The sequence below is a fragment of the Motacilla alba genome, chromosome 5 (genome assembly GCF_015832195.1).
Source record: "Motacilla alba alba isolate MOTALB_02 chromosome 5, Motacilla_alba_V1.0_pri, whole genome shotgun sequence".
Classification (NCBI taxonomy): domain Eukaryota; kingdom Metazoa; phylum Chordata; class Aves; order Passeriformes; family Motacillidae; genus Motacilla; species Motacilla alba.
In genome coordinates this window covers 46,185,515-46,204,396 of record NC_052020.1, presented here as the reverse complement: position 1 = coordinate 46,204,396, position 18,882 = coordinate 46,185,515, and the positions used below count along the sequence as shown (strand labels likewise).

Below are 18,882 nucleotides of genomic sequence, written 5' to 3'. Positions count from 1 at the left end.
TGCCGTGAGGGGCGGCCCGGTGCCGCGGCGGGGCGCTCCGGCGCAGGAGCGGGCCGGCGGCGCGTGTCGCTCCCTGCGGGCACGGCTGCCGCGCGGGGGCGCTCGCGGCCAGCGGCGGCTCAGCCCGCCGGCCTCCTGCCCGGTAGGGAGCGCCAGCGCACCGGCCGGGCCGGGCTCAGGCAGCGGGGCCCGCCCTGCGCGGCCGGGGGGCGGCGGGCGCTGCGATTGGCCGGGCGGGTCACGTGGGGCGGGGGCCGCGGCCGCCACAGTAAACATGGAGTCGATCTTCCACGAGCGGGTGAGTGGGGCAGCGAGCGAGCGAGGAATGAGCGGGTTCCGCTGCCCGTCCGCCTGCCTTGGGTACGGCGCTGTCGGTTGTGGCCGTCCGGGCCGCCGAGACGGGGCTGGTGCGCGAGCTCTCTCTGAGGAGCTGCTGGGGCGGTGCCTGGGCCTCCCGTCCCCGCGCTGAGCCCGGGGCAGCCCCCGGAGCCCCCGCCGTGCGCTCGGCCTGTGTCGGGCCGGGCCGCGCTGTCCCCCCCGGCATCTCTGCGGCCTTTGGCAGCGGCTTGTCCTCTGCCTCAGGGGAAAATCGGGGCCCTCGCGCGATGGTGTCTGTGCCTATGGCCCGTCCCAGCTGGACGCTGCCAGCCCTGCGGGGAAAGGAGAGCCAGGGCTGAGCCTCGGCGTCCGCTTTAGCACGGGGACCGTGTTCTGGGGACAGCCCCCAGGTGTGGGGAGGTGTAGGCTGCAGCTACTCGTGTTTCTTGAGAGAGAGCTCGCGCGGCAGAGAAATGAATACGAGGATAAGCAGCGGCAGGCGGGGCTGTCCCTGTGCTCTCAGAGCCGTCTCGTCGCCCAGCTTGGCTCGGCTGTGTTTGTATAACGAGCAGGGAGTGCGGGAGCCGCTAGAGAAATCGCAGTTCATATAGTGTGCTTCTGTGTGCCGAACAGTATTTCCTGCTTTGGAGGACAAATGCTGCTGTGAAATGCTGTGATTTATCCAGTTTCACAAATATGACCTATTTCTGTTTTAATGTTGTTCAAGTTGTAATTGGATTTTTTTCTTGCGCTTTGCCAGTGTCTCTTCAACTTTATTGTGTTAATCTTAATACTAGTTCTGTTACTGTGTTTTGTTATGTAGGATTGGTTTCTTTAAGAAGTCAAGTAAAATAGCTGTGTACCTTCCTTTTAAAAAATTGCTGTTCTGAAATCCATAAGAACTGGGGAGTAGGTTTGGGTTTCAAAATTTGGCGAGTGTGGTGTTAAGTAGCTGTATTCAGACGGTGAGAGTTGGATTTCAGCCGAGATGGCCTGTGCTTCAGTGACCTTCAGTCTGGCTTTGAAAACAGTTTAACAAAATGTACTCTTTTCGTACATGGCCTAGCTTATCACAGCATGAATTAACTTTTTATTACTAAAAAGTTTCCTTGGAGTGTAATTAGTATGTAAGCATGTAATACAACTAATTTCCAGTGGTATTTTACTATCTCTCTGTTTCTAAACCAGTTTCCTATTATTCTGGTGGGGCAGCCTGTGATTGTTTTGCAGGTTCTTCTGTTACAGTTCTGTCATGTGGCCAGCAGCAGGGCTGTGGTCCCACAGGGACAGAAGCTGCTGTTGAGTCTCGGGTTTCTTGCCGCAGGAAGGGCATGAGCTGGAGGAGGCTTCCGGATTCCGCTGAAGCCTGGCAGTACAGCCGGTGCAGCTTCAGTAACTCATTGCTCACTGGGTGATGAAGCCATAGGAAGATTCTGGAGTAAAGGGCACTTTCGAGGTTTCAGCTGTAAGGGAGATCATGGCAGAGTTCTACATATGATTTTTATGATGCTTTTATGGAATTTTAAAGAATATTCCTCAAAGGCATATTCTTGTATTCTTCGTTTCTGTGGGTCTGGCTTGAGGGAGGGGTGTTCTGTTTTGTTTTTAATGAAGAGCATGTGAGGAGAGTTCTTAATGTAAATTAAACGAAGACTGATTAAAACAAAAGAGAAAAGCAGGATTTTAAAACTGATGTTACTTGTCTTGCACATGGAGTTACAGTTACTTGTAGAAAAAGGTTGCTTTTCATGGGAAGCTGCTTTGGTTGGTTTACATTGTGTTGTTTTTTTAAACGGGGCAAATTTTATCTCATATGTGAAAAGGATGGAGCCTATCATACTTCATTCAGATCAGAGATTTTTTAAATTTGTACTACAAAATCATGGCTGACATTGCTAATTAGCTCTTTTAAAATTTGTGCCAACGTTTTAAAAATCATACATTATAGTTCTTTTACCAGTAATATACTAGACCTGTAACAAAGTATCTGAAATGTTTTTTATTTGAATCAATATCAATTGGTCTATCAGTAAAAAAACCAAACATTGTTTAATATGCTGAATTTAATATTTTGTTTCCTCATCATTCTTTTCAAGATTTTCAGACTATTGTTATGACCTTAATTTATCTACTTCCTAAATGTAAATTTCAGGTGGAAAAGGAGCTTTATTGTTCATCCACCTCCTAATCACTTTCTCAGCAATCACGTGGAGAGCAGATTGTCAATAGCCACACCTGGAAGAGAAGAATAGTTTAAAAATGAGAGTGTCTGTTATAGAAAATGTTTGTTCTAGGAAGTAGAGATCTAAACTGTTTGATTTTCATGTATTGATGTTTTGGAACAGGATAGAATCCATTGTTCTGATGGTTATAGAACCTCTGTGTGATTTGTTGGATCATTAGCAATATTAATGGTGTTTTCAAAAACAAAAATTTATTTCCCTTAAGGAAATAAGGTAGCATGCATGTTGGGGTTTCTCCCATCAAGTTGATGGGAGGATTGTATTCTATAGCTTGCAGTGTAATACATTGAAAGAATATGGTATTCTGCATGAGTGGGGAGGCAGGAAGTTTGCCAGAATGAAACACTTGAGTCATTTTACAGAATTGGCATTAACCTGGGTGATTTTTTTTTCTTTTTCCATTGTTTTTTTTTTTTTTTCTTCTTCCATTATTAGCAAGAAGGCTCCTTATGTGCTCAGCATTGTCTGAATAATTTGCTGCAAGGTGAATACTTTAGTCCTGTTGAGTTATCCTCTATTGCACAGCAATTGGATGAGGAAGAAAGGATGAGAATGGCAGAGGGAGGAGTATCTAGTGAAGAATACAGAACATTTTTGCAGGTAAAATTATGTTCATTTGAGGTTGCTTGATATTGCCTGAAACGCAGTATTGTCTGGCACAGACCTGCTATTCTTGCATAGCTAGACAAGGTTAATTTTCTAGTGATAAAGCTTTTTAAATTTATAGGCCTTTTCATTCATGCATCTTAGATGTGTCGTTTTCAAATGTTACTGGTACAGCTTTACAATAATTCTACAAAAAGCTACATTACCTTCATCTTACAAGTAGGAAGATCAGGCATGATGAGGAGGATCAGTAATTCGCCTTTTGTTTTTTGTAAGCTGGTGTCAGATAGGAACAGAAATTTCCATGTCTGTCTGCCCTTTAAGCACAGAACATCTCTAAAGGTTTGAGTTTTAAATTAAAATGCCTATTTGGGGCATTGTAATCAGCCTTACAGACAAGGACATAAGTCATTGCTTTAAGAATCTGTAATTGCATTTATTTTCACAACTCAATTATTTTTGACCTTTTATGCTTATACCATTTTTCCCTTTTCTCCCTTCTAACTTTATATCGAGCAGCAGCCTTCTGTAAATATGGATGATAGTGGATTCTTCTCAATTCAAGTAAGCACAGCTCTCTTCTGACACCATTTTCTATTTATGCAATATATGTTCTTTTATGTAATTTAAATGGCATTGAGCTTTTCCACCTAGTTACCACTTTATGGGCTTAATGGGATTAAGTGCTGGACTTACAAACGTTCAGAGTGTTTTCCTTTAAGAACAGTGACTTGCAGTTCTTCAGTTCAGGGCCTTCAAATACATAGGAGAAAGAAACATGCATTCAGGAACTGTGAAATGACACCTGCTGGCAATAAGCTTGAGTACTAAGCTGTTTCTTGTGGGCACTTCAGGACTAGACCTTGGCTCCCACAGACTGCAGGTGAAGAAGCAGAATTCAGATTGCTTTCTCAAATTATAGACTGGAAAGCCCTTGGCAATGGCTACAGGGTTATCACAGCGATCTGCAGATTTTTCTTGGGTGTTTTTGATTTTTTAAGGCCATAGAGGAAAAGTAATCAATAATAAATACTTTAACCAGACCAACAAAAAAAAGTTTTGAACACCAAACTGGGTCTTTTGTCTAGATTAGAGCTCTAGGCATCTTTGGCTGTCTCCCAGGCTTTCAGTGGTACTTGTCAATGCTCCAGACTCCCTTAAGAGCCTTGCTTCCTTATGGCCAAATGGGCTGTTTTTCTTTTTAGCAAGAAACCATTAACAGTTGGGCTTTCTTGCTGTCTTTGGCTGCTTCAGTAGCTGAAAAAAATGGTTCCTTGTTCTACTTTCTTGTCTTGTCATTGCTTTGTCATTTGAGGCACAGTTGGCTTGCTGAAAGGAATTTTGAATTGTTAACTTAAAAGTTCTTACAGCCTTATTTCGTGTAGCTTTGAAGAGTTACTGTAAAAGAGTTGGTGCTCAGTTCAATAAACTGACTGATCCTGTGATAATCCAGTGGTACAAAATTTCCAACAGTTACTGTGAAGAAAGATTGAGATTATATTGAGGGGAGGAGGGGGAAGTAAGGGCAGAGCAGTGCATTGCAAGCAGAGAGACGACAGCTAACGAAGTGTCTGTAGAAGATGAAATGACAGCTTTGTTTGGAGGAGTACGCTCATTAGCACAGTTGAGTTAAATCCTAGTTTCAGCTTCTCCTTAGATATGAGTGTTAGGCTTGCATGTGGATTCATGACAGCTGTTTTTTTAGTAATGTGATTCCTAGGTTTCCTGGCAATGTTTTGAAATCAAAGCTTTATGAAAACAGTATAATTGTTTAGCATAGCTAAGATGGTTGCATTGCTTGAATTTAGTTTTGAGCTAGTTGGACTCATGAAAAGTGTTCTTTTTTGACAGGTTATAAGCAATGCCTTGAAAGTGTGGGGTTTAGAACTAATCCTCTTCAACAGCCCAGAGTACCAGAGACTTGGGATCGACCCTATGTAAGACTCCTTTAGCAACTCCTAATCTGTGTTTTAAATCTTTCTTTAAAATTGCTGTTTTATGCTCTATTCAATTTTGATGTTTGTATTACCCCCTGGCTTTGATTATTTTTTTTTTTTGGGAGGGGTGCATGAGAACATCTGTCCTCTGTGCCTTCATGATATTTTAGTATCTGTGGCATCACAGATATATGGAGATTTCAGTGATATTGCCAACTCCCTGAGTGTTATAAAAGCAGTATGAGTGTTCTGTAATGTAACTTCAATGGTTGTATTACTGAAACTTTATTATATTAAGTTCGAATTAGTGATAGCAAAGATCTTAAACATTATTATGTACTCTGATTTTAGAGTATTTAATTTTATTTATATCTTTTGTTTTTCTTTTTACAGAAATGAAAAATCATTTATTTGTAATTATAAGGAACACTGGTTTACAGTTCGAAAGTTAGGAAAACAGGTGACACTGTCTTTTTTTATTTTAAAATTGACTTCAGAAATGGGTGTGGAAAAGTGGTTGCAAGTAGATTGTGCTTCCCTTTTGCATCTTCTGCTGCAGTTTGATTTAATAGTATCCCATATTTAAAAAAAGGTAAATGTGTGTTTTATCACAAAAATGCCAGGCAGGTCATTGTGAATGTTAATCTGGGAAAAGACTGTAGGATCAATTCCCTAGTGAATCTGTCCTTTAGGGAGCTGCAGCTCTGATAGGGTCTTATGCGACTTCTTAAGCTATTTTCTTTTTTTTTTCTGCATGAAATACCGAAGAAAAGTTGTACTGGGGGGTCAGGGGGAGTAGGGAATCCTGAACAAAGATTAGGATCCCTACAGAATTCAAATTTTTTTTTTAATACAGTAAGATAGTGGCATTGTAAAATAATTTTGTTTATTTAAATGGGCAGTAGATATAAGAAAAAGTTCAAGTATTTGATGGATAATAATGGATACTCAAAAGAGTATCAATTAGAATGGGGAAGTAGAATCTCAAGTTTTTGCTATTACAGAAAACTTTAAAACAATTGTATTCTAAACAGGAAATAGTTATTAAAGGTAAGGGATGGTCATGTTAGTATATGGTACATATGTCACAACTCAGTTCATATCCATGTCCCTTACAACACCAATTCAGAGTTTTATTTCAGCAGCCAATCATTTTTCTGGATCATTCTTGTATGCTTGCAGCTCATGTTGTATAAAAGCTTATGAGCTTTTATACAACATGAGCTGATTTGGTGTTTGGTTTTTTCAGGGCTTTTTTTCATGGAAAACAACTTTTAGAGTCTGTAATAGTGGGACAGGAGTCTGTTTGCCCATTTAGTTCCTTTTTGCAAGTTCTGGCTACTTATGTTTTTATCCAGATTAAAAAATAGAGAAAAATCGCCTGAGTGAGAAAACTAAACTCTGCTGTTCTGCTTTAGTTTAAAATTATGGCTAATGTTTACAGGCATTTTTTATTTGTTTGATATCAGAAAGGCTGGATGTTGTCTTAAAATTATGCTTATTATACAATGCAGCCATGTTGGGTGGAATTTTATGAGAGAGCATTTTAACCCAAGGCATCCTAAGCTGGAGGGAGGATGCCTTTTTCCTCTTTTATGTGTGGCTTGTAACCACATGAAGACAGTAGGTGTCTGTTATCAAGAGGGTAATGAGAACATGTGACAAAATAGGTTGCTTCTCCTCTGTTATAGTTAAAGCAAAATTAGTTTAACAAAATTTTCTCCTCCATAATGTCTTTTAAAAGTTGCTGTAGTCTGTCCCTCAAAGTTTTTGCAGAACTTTTCATTTCCCTACTCTTTTACACTGTTGGTCTTTTTACCCTTTCCTAGTGGCAAGGAGTGTTTTTGGCAAATGAAGTGATGGCATGACGGTGGTAGAAAGTCACTTACATTGTTGTATGGGCCTGGCTGCAAGTGTGTGGGTGCTAGTATGGAAGTTTGGGTAGATCAGTGCATTTCTGTGAGAATAGAGATAAATTTCTCCTTCTGCTAAGTCAAATGGTGCTTTCTGGTTAAAACTGTATAATACTCAATGAGTAGGTCTAAAAAAAAGTTCTTTAGCTTCATTGGAATATATATGAGGGTTTAAAGGTAGAATATTTTGTTTCACGTTGAGTATATATTCTCTCTAGAAGTTTTATGTAAGTATAATACAGTTTCTGTTTAGAAGTACTATAAATTACTAGTTATGGTCTTTAGGTAACTAGAAATGAGTTGTGTATGTTTATATGAGATGCCCCCTGTTGCAATGCAGTGCTGTACTCTCAGCATACTAAATTTGAGTAATTTTTATTTTTAATTTTTTACTTTGAAAATTATCTGAGAGAAGGGTAAACACAAGTTTTCAGCATCACCAGCTATTACAGGTGAAATGTTCCATGAAAGTATTTAATGGAAATAACTGAATGTCGGTTTTCTGTATCTATTAATTTCTTAACACATAGCATTAACTGATGAAGGGTTTCTTACTGCATTAGTCTCAGGTTTAAAACTAGGATTAAGCAGAATTTTACAATGATGTTTAAAATAAATCAAAATACAATGGTTAGAGATTGTCTGTTTTGACATGTTTCCCTGGAAGCAGTATTCATTAATGGAAGAGAACCTGCAGTAATTTCCACTCTTCAGATGTCCTGTTAGAGTATTTGAAGGATAACCTTTAGCACTATAGGTATTACGCTTCAAAAAACTTTTATTTGATAGTTTATTTTACTAGATTTATTTGGATGTTCCATAATAAAAAATTACCACAGTGTACAGGAATGGATTACCGAGTAATCTTCATGCTAATTTGTTCTCTCAACCTTTTTTTTTTCTTAATTACAGTGGTTTAACTTGAACTCTCTCTTGATGGGTCCAGAACTAATATCAGATACATATCTTGCACTTTTCTTGGCTCAATTACAACAGGAAGGTAATAGCAACTTGCAGATGTTAAATCTCATTAATTAAAAGTAGGTAATAATCATTATTTCTTAGAACTTACTTATTCAGTTAACTACCCTTAGTTTTATGATTGAAATAGTGAAATCACCCAAGTCCTAATAATAAAAGGTAGAGTCTTGCATCTTAAATTGCACATGATTGTATTCCATATAGTGTGCATTTTAGAGTGTATCTGCACTTCAATGCTGTAGACTTACAATTTCTTTTTCTCAGGTTATTCCATATTTGTAGTAAAAGGTGACCTGCCAGACTGTGAGGCTGATCAGCTGCTGCAGATGATTCGGGTGCAGCAGATGCAGCGACCAAAACTGATTGGAGAAGAGGCAGCACAGTCAAGAGATCAGAGGTAAGGTAAATAAAGATTTTATTAAAATAACATTCAGTATGATTGGTTTGTAAATTGGAAGTAATAAGTACCACCTTTAGTTCAGTGTTTACTGCTGTTGCACACAGTAAAAGCAAGTTGATGGACCACGGTGTATTTTTAAGAGAGGAAAAAGCTGGCTTGATAAGGATTGAGTCTTTCCATGTGCATAAGCATATTATAGTGCAGATTTTTGATTTAGGGAGGAAAATGGTTTAGCAAATCTTATAAACTATGGTTAATAGTAATTGTTTAATAATTAAGACTGGTTTGTGCATTCTGTCATAAGTAGAAAAGAACGAGAAACTGATCTTTGAATTCCAAATCATATAAATCATACAGCATTCCCTTTTGGAATAATTTCGCTGTAACGTTGTGGTGCTGCTCATTTTTTATGCATTCTGCTAATATGAAGCATCCTTGAAAGCATATAAAGTTAGTACTTTCTGCACTTCTGCAATGATTTCACTGAGTTTTCGTAGTGAACAAATTGCATACTGATAAAAAGGCTTTAGGCTTCTCAGAGGAATTAATTACTTTTGTCCTCTTTGTAAAGTTAAACTGATGTTGTAAATTGATGGAATAATTAGCAATAACATGGAAAGTGTGTACAGCTTACATGGGTTCTGTTGCTTTAGTGTGGCCTTCAAGGCCTCCTGAGAAGGAGACTGTATGCACTCTTTTCTGTTTAAATAGCAGTAGGTTTGAATAACATGTATCATGGCTTTTTGTGGGTTTATCATTTTTGACAATTTACTGTCTAACAGCTTCTTGTCAACATGTGCATTGCTTTAGAGGTCAGTGTGTGACAAGTATATGTTAAGGTTGCTCTGCAGTTGCTTGCAGCCCTTTTGTGCTTTTTAATTTTTCAGGAAAATAATTGTTTATGTAACAGACTTTCACAAGAAAAATGTTTTTCCCAAAGTTAAACCTAGAGTTAAATTGGCAGAACGTACTAATTTAAACCTCATGATAAAATCTAATATGATTTCTGTCTGAATTTTGCTATGAATGTATGAATTTCACAGGCTACCCAGAAGTGATGTGGACCAAGCAATAGAAGTTAACCATCCTTTTGATGGAACAGGCATATTAGATGAAGATGAAGAGAATTTTCAGAGAGCCCTGGCTCTGAGTAGGCAGGAAATTGATATGGAGGATGAAGAAGCTGATCTTCGCAGAGCCATTCAGCTCAGCATGCAAGGTGCAGTGCTCATTTAAATTCCTTACAGTCCTTTAAGCAGCTCCTGGAATCAGTTTGTCAGGTAATTTTTCCAGCATGTGTCAACATCTCTGGAAAGACTGGTTTGAGGCATGGATGGACAGTCCAGGATTGCACGTAACTATCTCCCTCCTGCTTTTTGAAAAGTTGTAACTTGAATGTTGTCATTGACTATTAGGAAGAACAAATTGGCAAAGGGTAGCAGGAGGAAAGGGAAGCAGTCCTAAGGCGAGGAGAAGAGAAATTATCAACCGAAGTTATTTTTGGTGCTTAGTTCTCCAAAAAGTCTTTCTTCTTCCCAAGTTTGAGGACATTTTTTAAGTTTTATTTACTAACTTCATTTTACTATAATTAGTAGGATATGGTATGTTCTGCTTTTAGGTAGCCGTCAAAGTGAGCTCTCAGTCTCATTACCACAGAATGTGCCTCAGTCATCTCACAGCAGTCAGACAGACTCCCTTTCTTCAGAAGAACTGCGAAGGAGAAGACAAGCATATTTTGAAAAGTAAAGTAGCTGGTAGAAAACTGCATGTGGAAGTACATGTATTTTTCAATGCTTGTGGGGTGTGGATGGGTTTCTTACTGACATCCAGCTCAACTTTTCTGTCTTAATATGATTTCCTAACAGGACCTGAATTTTACTATTCTCAGGTGGCTCTTACTAGAGAAACCTCTCGTAACAGGGTGTTTGTTAATAAGGCAGTAGTCTTGCTACTACTGCAAATCTAGTGAAGAAAGAAAAGAAAACATACATTATAGAAGTATTTTAAATGAAATCCTGTAAATTTCTGCAATTACCTTCCCAACAAAATGTATTATTTCTCTAAGACTTTGCTTTGGGTAATGATGCTTCTCATGTGCATCACATAAAAGCATTGTACACATTTTATGTTACTGTTCTGGTGTACCTTCTTAAGAGATAGTTGAGCTATTGTAGCTTTTCCTTATCTCTGTCTTTCAGTAACAGAGGTAATAAAGACCAGGGAGAAATGCTGTGGATGGGAGGAGTTAGACTTCACGTAGTAGATAAGAATGCAGAGCTTCCAAATCCTGGGAAAACAGTCTTGTGGCTTGGAATATAATACTGGGAAGATAGGTATCTGAAGGTTAACAGGGTGAAATGATGAAAGAGATTTTGGGCACAGGGGTGTTATTGTACCAAACAGCTTCTACTTCTGACTCCTTGCCTTCCTTACAATGAAATGAACTTGATTCACATCTCATACTGATGTTAATCTTATTCTCTTACAAATTTATGACACTTTCAGACAGCAGCAACAGCTACAGCAGCAAGATCAGACTCCACACCTACAGGACAAAGCAACTCTTAGTTCAAGCACTCCAGAACCTGGCTCAGGTATTGTTTTTTAACCTTATATTCAACACTGCAATGTGTCTTTTTCATCTTTGTGTTGCTTGTTAATTTTCCTTGTCTGCCTACTTTGTCAATTCAGCAGCCATTCCGATTGTATATTACAGCCATTATGTACTGGCAGTGAAGGAAAGGATCACTTTCCTGAAGAGCCTGTTTCCCTTTGAATGTCAATATCCTATTTCTAAGTGAAGAGCATTGCTATTACCCCAACTGTTTGTTTTCTAAATTACTTTTAAAGTTGTATGGCAACTTGGAATAATACCTGACAAAATTACTGGAACCAGTTTTCAGAAGACCATGTGTAGACCCTACCAGTGTCAGATATTGGTGATTCAAAACTGGTGTATATTGTTACAAACTGACTGTTGTTGGTGAAAAACTATTTGCAAAATGTTCAGTGATTTTAAAAACAAAACTAGTTTTGCCAGTGGGGTAGGAAAAGGGTGGGTGTGGACGAAAGGAACAACAAAAGCATTTAACTGTAATTAAGAACTGTGAACTTGTTACAGCTTGTATGCATGTATTGTCTTTAGGAGGTGATATGAGTGAAGAAGACATGCTTCAAGCAGCCATGAATATGTCTCTGGAGTCTGTCAGAAACCACTTGAATTCAGAAGAGGAGAAATAACATCATTTTTTTCCCTCTTATTGTCAAAACGCTAAGTCTCCATTAAAATTCTACTGTGTGGATGTTGCACAAGCAGGGTTCATTTCAGAGTTCTGGAAGCAGGAATGAAAGGGGGGCTGCTGGAGGTCAGTTTAGAGAGGATCTGCAAATACAAAAAAGATTGCACTAATTTAGAGAACTGTGGCGCTCCTACAAAACGTCTGCTTGCAAGAGTAGTGATGTTAAAATTACTGGAACCATTCACACAAAGTTAGACAAGGGTAGCCACTGTAACTTTAAAAAGTAAAGCTTTTAAAGCTTGCATTAAAAAAGCAAGTTTAAAATGTTTTCAAGAATTCTATAGAAGATACAAATGGTGCTGAAAACAGCATCAAATTATTTTCTTCAGTACTAATGGAAAAACAAATACAAGTAATAAGTTATGCTCATAAATTATTTTTAATAGATCACTCTAAAATGGGGAGAGTAATTAAATTCCATTAATCCTAAATAATTTATTTTGTGATTGTTTATTATGGAAGACTTAACGTCAATTTTTTGATCCTGCTGTCCACTTTTGAAATGATCATTCTGCAGGAGAAACAAGAACACAAATTTCATACTTTTCAATTCAAGACAAAATTGTATTGACTATAATGTTACTCCTGAGTCTTTCAGTGATTACCGACTTTCAAACAATTTTTGGTTTTACCTTCAATTCCAATTGTAAAATTTTAGATCTGTGTTTAACATACTGTCTTGTAGCAGATAACTTGCCTTATTTGGCTTGGGGTTTTGTTTTTCCTGTTTGTTTTTAATTATTGTTTTCTTATGTTCTTTCTTGTTAAAGCCACTTTCTTTTTACTACAAAAGCAGCATATACTCAATTTGGTTTAGCAGGTTTTCTTTTCTACCTCTTCCAGAGAATTTTCCTCTTCAAGCTCAACCCTTTATTCTGGTCTTTCAGGATCAAAGAGCTGTAACTGAGTCTGGGAGAAAGTAGGAGGGGATTTAGGTGCCATAAAGTCAGTGCTGCACACATAAGATGCACTCCTGCAATCTGAAATGATCCCTGTGCAAGTAGCTCTTTTAAGAATGAATATTTATGCCTGTGTGGATGTTCTTTCTGAAATGCTTTCTATGAGTGTCTGTCAGAATGTTGCAGTTTTTTCAGGAATGGCCTTTATTCACGCACCTTACAATTTTTTATTACATTGTTTCTGATCCTGAGAAAAATTGGGAAGCAAAGTATGTGAGATACCTTATGCTATTGGTTGTAAGACATTTGCTTTGATATCCAGGATGAATGTGTAACAGGGTGACCAAACCTGACCTTGAACTTCAGTGCAACAAAAGAAAGATGTTTCATTTTCCTAAATGGTGCTTGAAATACAAATTCTGTTTACATATAAATTATATGGAAATATGTTGTAGATAGAATATAGAAGCTGTAGTCCAGTTAAAGCATTAACAGTTAGCACAGGCATTCTAAGAATCTTTCAAAGATAACCCCAAATTTCTTTATCAAAATATTCTAAAGTTACATCTTTGCACAATAGTAACATTTAATTAAAATTAGTAGGAAATGAATGGTAGCTAGATGGAAATACACATTCAGCATCAAGTAGTACTGTACATGAAAGGGCTCTTACCTCTCAGTAAAGATTTGTTTACAGCAATGGTTTCCTGATAGCTTGGGATATTATTATAGTATAAATAATTGGGCTAAATTCTGTTTTTCTTATCTATGTGCTGGATTTTCACCAATGTCACCAGAACCACTGGTATGTGTTACACAATTTGGATTTTGACATGAGACAGCACTACTTTTTAAAAACTGATTTTTTGTATTTTTAAAATAATCCTGTCATCCACATTATAATTACTTGTAATGTCTCAAATTAGTATAGCTAAACAATTACTTTAAAAGTCCATGTGTGCATATGCCATTTTGAAATGCTGTATTTTTCAGGGTGTGATTTTCTCCTTTCAGTTTGAAATTTCTATGAAACTGAAAGCAAGAAAGGTGTCTAAAGCACTGATTTTTTTTCTCATCTGTCAGTTTACCACAGCTTAATTTTCCTTTCTTGGTTGTGCCATAAACTAATTCTGAAATAAGTCTCATTTTTATAAATAGGTGTAGACTGGCAAGCTGATGCCAGTACTTGGAACTCAGACCTTTTATCCTCTCTTACAAGAACATAATAAAAATATTATTTCTAGCTCTAGCAGCCCTATATTAAAAAAACACCAAAAAACTCAGCCCTTTAAATCTCACTGACTGTAACCCAGGCCAACTACATGATTTTATAATCACTAAAACATGGAGGTTTGCCTTTGAACTTTCACGTCACATAATAAGTCACTTCATCACCCCAGTATTTTAATATGGAAGAAATATAAAATGTCAGTGCCTGAAAGGCACAGCTGAGTCAGTGATCACAGGGACAACTATTTTCCTTTCTATGAGAAATGCTGTCACTCAGCAAATACCAGTTTGATTTTTAGAGAAATGTTAGGTAGAATGATGTAGGCATATCTATGTAGACAAGCAGTTATGAGAAGGCAATTTAAGCTACATCTGTTAATTCGCGTAACTCTGTCACTGGAAAAGACCTAAACCAACCAGTCCACCACTAACTGTAATGTTCCTAAGCACCACAGCTGCACCTCTTTTAAATAGCTTCAGAGAGGTGACTCAACCACTTGCCTGGACAGCCTGTTCCAATGGTGGACCACCTTTTTAGGGAAGAAATACTTCCTGATACCCAAACTGAACTTCTCCTGATACAAACTGAGGCCATTTCATCTTGTCACTTGTTACCAGGGAGATGAGGCTGACCCCCACCATGCTACAACCTCCTTTCAGGACTTGTAGGGAGTGACAGGGTCTCTATTTGAACCATACCCAAGGAAAAAACTCCTACTAACTGCTGACAGTACATATTTTCTAACCCAGATCTCAAGTTCAAAATGTCTGGACCTGCCATGAAGCTGTCAATAAAACACTGCTGTCATTTTTTGGTGTTCATTATTTCAATGATAAACAGTTATCAGTGTGACTCAACTATGCTTCTAATTTACTAATTTAGAGCATACATCTGGTGTTACCTACCCTGTCAAGCTGAAGGGTTGGGTTTTTTCCCATGTTATAGCTTTAGGCCAAAGTCCACTGTAAGGGAGCAGACATTGGTTTTTGTTGGTGTCGGTTTTTTTCATTATTTTTAATTATAGAATTATATTTGATGGAATTTCAGGCTTCATTCATTCAACATATTTTACTGTTTTCTAGTGAATGATCCATGTGACATAAATGATGGTTTTGTGCCAGTGAAAATAAAAGGGGCGGGGGAGTGAGTGATACAATAAATATCTTCCATAATTACTTCTCTAAGTATAATTCTGCAAAATGCTTTCATGGTCTTACAGTGAAGGCAGGAGGAACAAGAGTTGTAATGCAGTCATGCTTGCATGCAATTCTTGTTAGGGGCAGCAAGTACAAATATGAACTGTTTAAATGCTTACATTTTTCTAGACCTGAAACTAATATGATACGATACTGGCTTTCTTTAGGATTTGGGCTTCCTGTGCCCTTCAAAGAACTGAAGCAAATTTAAGTGTAGTTTTCAGCTAAGGTACTTTTCTGACTTGTCATACTTTATTACTTTGCAGACTACTTGAAAATAACCAATACAAATTTAAATCTATGATGTGTTTTTATGTTGGACTATTGCTTCTATTACAATGAATGGTGGGGGGGGTTAAAATGGCTTCTGCAGGTGTCTAGTAGACAAATATTATCATTTGCAAGCTGGTTTGTCTTATTACAAAACTGACTGGCTTAAAAATTAACATGTTACAGTTCTATTATGTTAAATTTTCTAGTATTAATTATTGGTTCAAATAATAATGAAAACATAAAATGCCGACCTTTGTACAAAGAAGTATTATTTTGCAATTCATGTTACCAGCACTTCACTTTTAAAGGAATTGAAAAATAAGACTCCAAGGAAGAGAATAACTGATGTGGAAACTTTTAAGGGCTTAGATAGAAAATTATGTTGTTTGCTTGGTAAGCCATTACTGTCTTGCATAGAACAAAGTTAAGTCCTGTAAAATCTTGATAATTATTCACAAATCATTAAAAAAAAAAGAAAAAAAATATGTCCAACATGTAATAAATACATACCTATTCCATATACACAATCACTTGGTCAAGTGAGAACAGTACTCAATACATTCAAACTGGCTGGGTCCAAATACTTACTTCTTCAGTTTAGAATTGGTAGCTTTGTCTTGTCTTTTTCATCTTAAAAGCATGAGCTGTTCTGCAATAAATTTTTTTAATCCTCATACACACATTTTGCCTTATTTGCATTTCAGAGATGGAGGAAATGCTGGAATATTTAACCTGCCATAGTCACCTTCTTCCCCAGTTACAGTTCTTCAGACAGTTAGTACATGTGACTTTTCAACTGCTTTCACCAAATCAAAATACTTATATATTATTTTCTTTGTTAAGAAAAATAATTATAACTACACTTTTCTTTTAATCTCCCCCCATCCTCAGTACAGCCACTGTGTGAATTTAGGAGGGAACTTGAGGAGGGAAAAAAGGGATGTAATACTTAAATGCCAGTGTGCAAAAGCAAAATGAAAAAAAAAAAAAGATAAAAACCTTGATCTTGTCTTTAAAGCATGTAAGCTTTGATAACATTTTACTTTTTGCTACATGAAACCCCCTGTGTACAAATCACTGTAGAGTTAGGATTTTGTAAGGGAATAATTTTTCATCTCTTATCTAATAGTTGAGTATTTTAGAAATCATTTTCAGTAAGACTTTTTTGTCAAGACTGTTCTCATATCACATCTTTGGTTCCGGATTCCTGTATAATTTTGCCTATGTTGTGTATATAAAGCATAGAATACTGAAAAGATTTTAAAAGGGAAAGTTGAAATGCTTTGTCATTGTTTTGACTGGAAAATGGCAGCACTGTTCGATATTTTGAAAATGCTCTCCAAATAGGCATGAATATATATGGTTGTATTTGATATCACTTTTTTAAATAAATATGATTATAGCTTCTAATGTTTCTCTTTAAAGTATTTGTATATGTACTTTCCTTTACATGTGGATTGGGCACAAAATCATCAAACATTGAAATCTCATCTCTGGTATCAGTGGGCTTTGCACCAGAGGTGTTTAGACAGAGCAGTGGGATAGTTTTCTGTTGCTGACATTTCATCATCTCTGAGTCTTTGCATCTGTTGATGCTCCAAAAGTTGTGTAAAGATACTCCTCTTAAGGAAGGAAGTTGGTACCAATTATAGTTATGTTACATCTTTGAAAATTGTATGCTTTCTAATTTTTAAAGCTACAGTTTCCTGCTTTACTACCAGAATACTCATTCTTTTTGTGATACAATGTGTTGCTCTTGTCAAAACAGAGTATACTAGATGATTTCTGTGTGCCCTTACTAACAGTGGATGAAGTCAGTCAGCTAAAAAAATTACTTGCAATGCTAAATAGTTTCTAGTTTTGCAAGAGTAGTAATTAAAAAGTGCGGTACAAAAAGCCTTCTGTGCTACTTTATTGACTACATGCCTTACTTGGCATTATAAAATTTACCACCACAGAAGACATTTTTATCATTCCTAAATATTTTAAATGTCTGCAGGACATCTGTGATCTTAGTTGAAAAAATGCTCAGAGAATTTCCTATAAAAACTATTTAGCCAAACACTAAATGACACATTTTTACTGTCATAAGGACTCATAGGGGTGTTGTTAAACCAATTATAAGAGGTCTTTTGAGTATTGTAAACTTTTCATCTCCATTAAACCCAAAATGCAAATTAATAAAACTGATAAAGGTACATGTCTACATTCCATGCTATATCACAGCACTAGTACTTCCTACAATTTTGATGCCTTTTTTTAAAGCCAGAAACAGATTTGAAGTGGTGTATGATGGTTTTATTTATGTGGATAATTATAAGGGTGACAAATATGCCATTAAATTAATATACTGGTGAAATCAGTTATAAACCTGATTAAAAAATTGTTCAATCAAAAGGGAAAACAATGTTTATTAGAGAACTTTTAACTTCTAAACTCCTGGAGCACATACCATGCCCAGCTTTAGCATTGCCTGTGGGTGACAGGCCAGGAGAAGGTAATAGCAGGCCAGCCGTGAGCCCTTCACCAAGCTCTGCAAGATCCTGTTTGAGGAGCAACAAGCAGGTTGTTCCATGTCTGTCTGGTAATGTTTGCCAGCTTGTAACTCTAGAGCCTGTGTTTTGTGCCTGCTGCATTCTCAGACTTCCAAAAAAGACTTCACCTGTGAAATACTCTTCTCAGCTTCAGTTTGCCATTGATGTGGTGCATTAATTACACATCTTTTTATGTAGTTGTCAATTTGAAACGGGCAATGATCCAGCTGCCCTGTGTTCTATTTCCAACATTATATGTATGTATAAATACATATGTAAATGTATAAATACATTTCCCTGTATTTATATTAGCATTTTTTATAACTATCATTTTGACTGATACTAAACTGCTTTTTCTGTAACAGTGCAGTGCTCCTTGTAGTCCCAAGTTTAAATACCTCACTTGATCAAAAAACAAAAAGAACTTTGAATTGGAGCAGTTTTGAGGTTCTGGCTGGAAATACAACCAAGAATCACGAAACGGGTCAGGTTGGAAAGTTCCACAGTGGGTCATCTGGTCCAACCCCCCTGCTCAAGCAGGGTCATCCTAGAGCACATGGCACCAAATTCAGATGATTCCTGAATGTCTCCAGTGAGGGAGCTTCTGGGCAATCTCTTCCAGTGAGCAGTCACTGCACAGTAAACAAGCTTTTCCTGATATTCTGGTGGATCTTCCTGTGCATCAGTTTCTGCCCGCTGCAGAAACCTTGTCCTATTGCTGGGCACTAGGGGGAAGAGCCCGGACGCAGCCCCTTGGCACCTCTCCCTGAGATTCTGATAGACATGGATCAGGTCCCCTCAGTCTTCCCTTCCCATTCCACTCCGTGTGCATCCAAAGCAGCCGGGGCTTCAGGATCTTGTGTGTTTTGTGCGAACACATATTCAAACACAAACCGTGTCTCATCTCGTGCACAGCACACTGTTTTGCTAATGGCTCAGATCCAGCCGGGCGGGCGAGTTCCCGATAACCACACGGCTCCCCGCCGCCATCCGCCGCTCCTCGCCTGCCGCTCCGCCGCCATCCCGGCATCCTCCGCTTCCGCCCTCTCGCC

At 38.0% G+C, this 18,882-nt stretch overlaps 1 protein-coding gene across 3 annotated transcripts; it reads left to right on the top strand.

Moving 5' to 3' along the window:
• The first annotated feature begins 239 nt into the window (after window positions 1–239).
• On the top strand, window positions 240–16,715 carry ATXN3 (ataxin 3). Of its 3 annotated transcripts, none has more exons than XM_038139889.1 (11): window positions 240–298; window positions 2,997–3,161; window positions 3,687–3,731; window positions 5,019–5,104; window positions 5,498–5,564; window positions 7,930–8,017; window positions 8,263–8,395; window positions 9,442–9,617; window positions 10,017–10,140; window positions 10,904–10,992; window positions 11,544–11,830. In XM_038139889.1, exons 1-11 carry the CDS (start codon window positions 275–277, stop codon window positions 11,636–11,638), a joined length of 1,092 nt encoding a protein of 363 aa, XP_037995817.1. In that variant the 5' UTR covers window positions 240–274; the 3' UTR covers window positions 11,639–11,830. The 3 variants fall into 3 exon arrangements, with proteins under 3 accessions (XP_037995817.1, XP_037995819.1, XP_037995818.1); XM_038139890.1 differs by lacking the exon at window positions 240–298 and adding an exon at window positions 311–1,783 and having other exon boundaries at window positions 11,544–16,715; XM_038139891.1 differs by lacking the exon at window positions 10,017–10,140 and having other exon boundaries at window positions 11,544–16,715.
• Window positions 16,716–18,882: the final 2,167 nt, after the last annotated feature.

Coding starts and splice junctions, on each gene's coding strand:
- ATXN3 (XM_038139889.1), top strand. CDS start 275: ATGGAGTCGATCTTCCACGAGCGG. Junction 5,565..7,929: donor TTCGAAAGTTAGGAAAACAG/GTGACACTGTCT, acceptor TCTTAATTACAG/TGGTTTAACTTGAACTCTCT. Junction 10,993..11,543: donor CACTCCAGAACCTGGCTCAG/GTATTGTTTTTT, acceptor TATTGTCTTTAG/GAGGTGATATGAGTGAAGAA.